The sequence below is a fragment of the Rhagoletis zephyria genome, unplaced genomic scaffold (genome assembly GCF_001687245.7).
Source record: "Rhagoletis zephyria isolate East Lansing unplaced genomic scaffold, Rhagoletis_zephyria_1.1 Rzeph_scaffold_02518, whole genome shotgun sequence".
NCBI classification, from domain to species: Eukaryota; Metazoa; Arthropoda; class Insecta; order Diptera; family Tephritidae; genus Rhagoletis; species Rhagoletis zephyria.
This window is the reverse complement of record NW_016159602.1, coordinates 1356-5900: the sequence shown is the minus strand read 5'-3', so window position 1 is coordinate 5900 and position 4545 is coordinate 1356. Positions and strand designations below refer to the sequence as shown.

Sequence of the window (4545 nt, the reverse complement as noted above, 5' to 3'; positions counted from 1 at the left end):
GAATGGACAGGAGGAATGGATGGAGAAGTTGATCCGCAAGTGGAAGCGCTAAATTTCCAGAGGACTAGGAAACCGGACTACTCAGGAATACAGTGCTGGAACTGTGACAAGATGGGACATTCTTACATCTATTCCGAGGAAGCGATACGGAAATTGTTCTGCTTCAAGTGTGGACAGAAGGGGGTGGTCACTCCAAGGTGCCCCCGAGATCATCGACGACAGGGAAACCGGAACCCGAGCGAGAAGGCAATCGGGGATTCTCGTTCGGCACCCTAGCCCCAGAAGCAGGGAGTACAGGAGCAGCCTCCTGTACTACACCAAAAAGTAAGCCCATCTCAGCCAGAACCGTTCGTTTGCACGGAGATGTCAGTAGTTCGGAGAGTAGTACCAGTCCCTCGAGAGTTTCGCCTAGGGTCATCATAACTTTTCCAGATAGTTCCGATAATTCTGATTCCGAGTGTATGGTTTCTTCTACAGCCAATCCTCTGCAGGTTCGATTTCTTAGGCCTTCGCGTAGGGATGTCGCATGCCAGACTTAATTCCCAGTTAGTTTAGAGCAAAGAGAAAAGGATTATGAACGGATAAGGGCGAATATTTTCGAAGAAGAACCCAAACTTGTGGTTTCGGAAAATATACTACAGTGTAGGAAAAGATATTCTAGCCGAGTAAATATGCGTAAGCTTCTGCAAAGCACTAAAATTCTGATAACACCAGATGAGAGACCGCTAGCAAAGATTAAAATATACGATAGTTTCGTCGTGGGTTTGTTGGATTCCGGAGCAAACGTTTCCATTCTTGGAAACGGATGCGAAGATTTCCTAAAGAGAAACAATTTAAAATATCATTCTTTGAGCGCGTTTGTTTACACGGCTGGTGGAAATCAGCAGAAAATACTCGGCTCGATATCTTTACCGGTCACTTTTAAAAACATTACGAGGACTATTCGCTTTTATCTTGTCCCCTCATTAATCCAAGAAGCATACCTGGGACTTTCCAAATGAAGATGAGCCACACTTCCATCAGCTCACACCAGATCAGAAGATAGCATTGCAAGAAGTTGTCCAGGAGTTTCCCTCGTTCGAAAAGTTAGGACTAGGCCAAACCAGTTTAGTGACGCACCGTATAGACACGGGTGATGCGGTGCCAATCAAAAGCAAGCACTTTCACCACCCAGGCAGGCTGAAGCCTATAGCGAAATTGAAAGGCTACTCAAGATGGGAGTGACTGAGGAATCGAATTCACCGTGAAAGTGAGGCTGTGCATAGATTCCAGGAAGGTGACCGCGGTAACCAAGAAGGGCTCGTATCCGTTGCCCCATATTAATGGGTTGTTGAGCAGGTTAAAGGCTACATACTTTATAAGTGGTATTGATTTGAAGGATGCTTTCTTCCAAATCAAATTAACGGAATCGTCTAAGGAAAGGACGGCATTTGCGGTTCCAGGAAAGCCATTGTACCACTTTAAAGTAATGCCCTTTGGCCTGTGCAACGGACCACAAACAATGAGTCTGCTGATGGATAAGGCTATTCCTTCACGGTTACGAGAGAACGTCTTTGTCTACCTGGATGACCTGATGGTGTACAGCTCAAACTTCGAAGATCATTTGGAATTGCTGAAGGAAGTGGCGAAATGCTTACGGGAAGCGGGACTTACAATCAACGTGAAGAAGAGCAAGTTCTGCCAGAAGGAAATTCGGTATCTCGGGTATTTGATAGGGAATGGTTGTTTGAAAGTAGACCCAGGCAAAATAGAAGCCGTCAAGGAGTTTCCGATTCCCAAGTCTCCTCGTCAGGTTCGCAGGTTTATAGGAATGGCAAATTGGTACAGGTCGTTTATTACCAACTTTGCAGATTTGGCTGGTCCAATGACAGATTGCCTTCGAAAGTCACCTGGTCCATTTAAATTAACTCCTGAGGCAGTTGAAGCATTTGGTAAACTTAAAGTTGCACTCTGTTCAGCGCCTGTCCTGGCACAACCCGATTTTAGTAAAGAATTCGTGATCCAATGTGATGCATCCAAAATAGGAGTAGGAGGCGTGTTATTCCAGCTCGATGACGAAGGAGCAGAGCATCCCATAGCTTTTGTATCGATGAAACTTAATATTGCTCAGCGAAACTATACGGTCACCGAGTTGGAATGCCTCGCCGCAATAGTTAGTATCAAGCGTTTCGGACCATATATTGAAGGATTGCCTTTTCGAATAATTACTGACCATTCAAGTCTCAAGTGGCTAATGACACAAAAAGAATTGAGCGGCAGGCTGGAAAGATGGTCGCTTCTATTGCAAAGATACAACTTTAGGATGGAGCATCGCAAAGGATCATTGAATGTTGTGCCGGACACCGTTTCGCCTTTTGACGTGGACGAACTCTCTTCTACCCCACCTCTAGAAATTGACTTGGCATCACCGGAATACGACGGCGCAGAGTACTCGGAGCTTCGTGAAACAATTGAAAACAATCAAGAAAGGCTGCCCGATTTACGCATAGTCGAAAATAGAGTTTACAAAAGAGTGATGTTTCGAAGAGGTGTGGAAGAGGAAGAAGATTCGCTCTGGCGTTTGTGGGTACCGTAAGGGCTGACGGAGCTCGTAATAAAATGCTCACATGATTCCAATGCTAGTTACCACGGAGGTTGGCAAAAGACTTTAGAGCGTGTTCGGCAGAAATATTTTTGGCTGCAAATGGCAAAGGACATACGCCTCCATGTAAGCCGTTGCGAAACCTGCAAAGCCGTGAAAGCCACCAATCAAGTGTCCAGACCACCTACGGGCAATGCCTTCGTATCCGAGAGGCCATTCCAGTGTCTTTATTGCGATTTCTTAAGTCCATATCCAAGTTCAAAGCGAAGAAACCAGTTTTTGTTTATAGTGCTAGACCATTTTTCCAGATACGTATTTTTGAAGGCGATGCAAAACGCGACGTCGGCAAACGTAATTAGCTTCTTTAGTACAGAGATTTTTCCAGCTTTCGGGGTCCCTCAATTCGTCCATAGTGATAACGGGAAGCAATTCATTTCGAAGGAGATGCAGCAGTTTTTTGAAAACTATGGGGTTGTTCACACGGTTATACTTACCGCAGGCTAACGCCTCTGAACGCGTGAACAGAGAGATTGTTTCGAAAGTTAGATTATTCCTGAAAGACAAACAAGATCACATGGAATGGGACAAACATATTCCCGAAATTCTGTCGGTTTTAAGAAGCTATTACCATACGTCGATTCAGAGCTCGCCATACTTCGCGTTATTTGGACAAAATATGATACAACATGCGTCAGCCTATAGTATACTGGAGAAACTGGGTAGCCTAAGACAAGACGAAGTCCCGATTACAAGCAGAGCTGACAAGCTAGCAAACTTTCGCGATCATATACGAAAGAACCTTGAGTTAGCGCAAGACAGAGCAGCGAACACGTACAACAAACGTACGCGAGTTGTGAATTACCGGGAAGGACAAGAAGTATTCCGGAAAAACTTCGCTCTTAGCAATTTTAAGCAAGGCATGAATGCTAAATTCTTGCCTAAATATATCAAGTGTCGCGTTCTGCGATGGGTAGGCAATGCTTTGTACGATTTAGAGGACTTGAATGGCAAACCGATCGGGAGGTTCCATGCATCTGACATCCGGAAGTGACACTGTCATCTGTCACGAAGAGCGATCCGAAGTAAAGCATTTTTTTTTTCAAAATTTAATAATCACGTTTTTTCTCAAATTTATATATATACACGTTTTTCCAATATTAAACTTAGCGATAGGGTAAAACCTTGACCGCCCGCAGACTGCCCGGGGTCCAACTCTGCATGACTTCTCCTCGAAGCTAAGTCATGTAGGGCTGTAACTCGCTTCTGTAACTCTTCCCTACCGATCATTTCTCTGCTGGTAGAGAATATACGTCCAACGAATGTGAATAGAGCATCTTTTTTTCTCGTACTGTCCTTTTCACTGGGCGCTTTGGCGGTCGGGGACAAACCGCCCAGTATCCTCCCCGAGCATCTATATTCATAGGACGTTCACGCGCGCTCTCACCGGGAGTCGTGTACTCCCTGACAATCCGCACTCCTATTAGGATGGTCTTTTAGGCGTTTTGACGAGTTCTCCTTATCAAAATGTCTAATGCCTTTCGGAGTTTTGACGAGTTCTCCTGATCAAAATGTCTACTTCATTTCGAATTTTGGACGAGTTCTCCTTTAAGAAAATGTCTCTTGGGCCGCAAAGCCATAATGAATAGGAAACAAAATAAATATATACACGTTTTTGCCAGCCGCCGGACGGCTATAAACTCGCGGTCAAGTGTCCTTTTCAGGACAGCCTGCCCTGTGTTCTCCTTAGCGGTGTGGAACTAGTGGGGGGCAGGGTGTAAAGACCGACTAAGTTCGGCACTATGGGGTGGTAGGCTTCTCTGGCCTAAAACAATAGAGAACCACCGCAACACCGGACTTGAATTTTTTTCTCAGAGTTTACTCGGTATAATTCTGACTCACGCATTTCGAATAGAACGCTAATTCAACCCATACTTAGTCACAACCGGGATTGAGTTCCGAGTCTA

General features: G+C 45.0%; 1 protein-coding gene across 1 annotated transcript; it reads left to right on the top strand.

The window, feature by feature from the left end:
• Window positions 1-3257: 3257 nt before the first annotated feature.
• On the top strand, window positions 3258-3604 carry LOC108367058 (uncharacterized; the record flags this gene model as incomplete). Its single annotated transcript, XM_017621581.1, has 1 exon — window positions 3258-3604. A coding segment is annotated over exon 1 (347 nt), but the record flags the coding sequence as incomplete, so codon positions are not given.
• Between the last annotated feature and the right edge of the window lie 941 nt (window positions 3605-4545).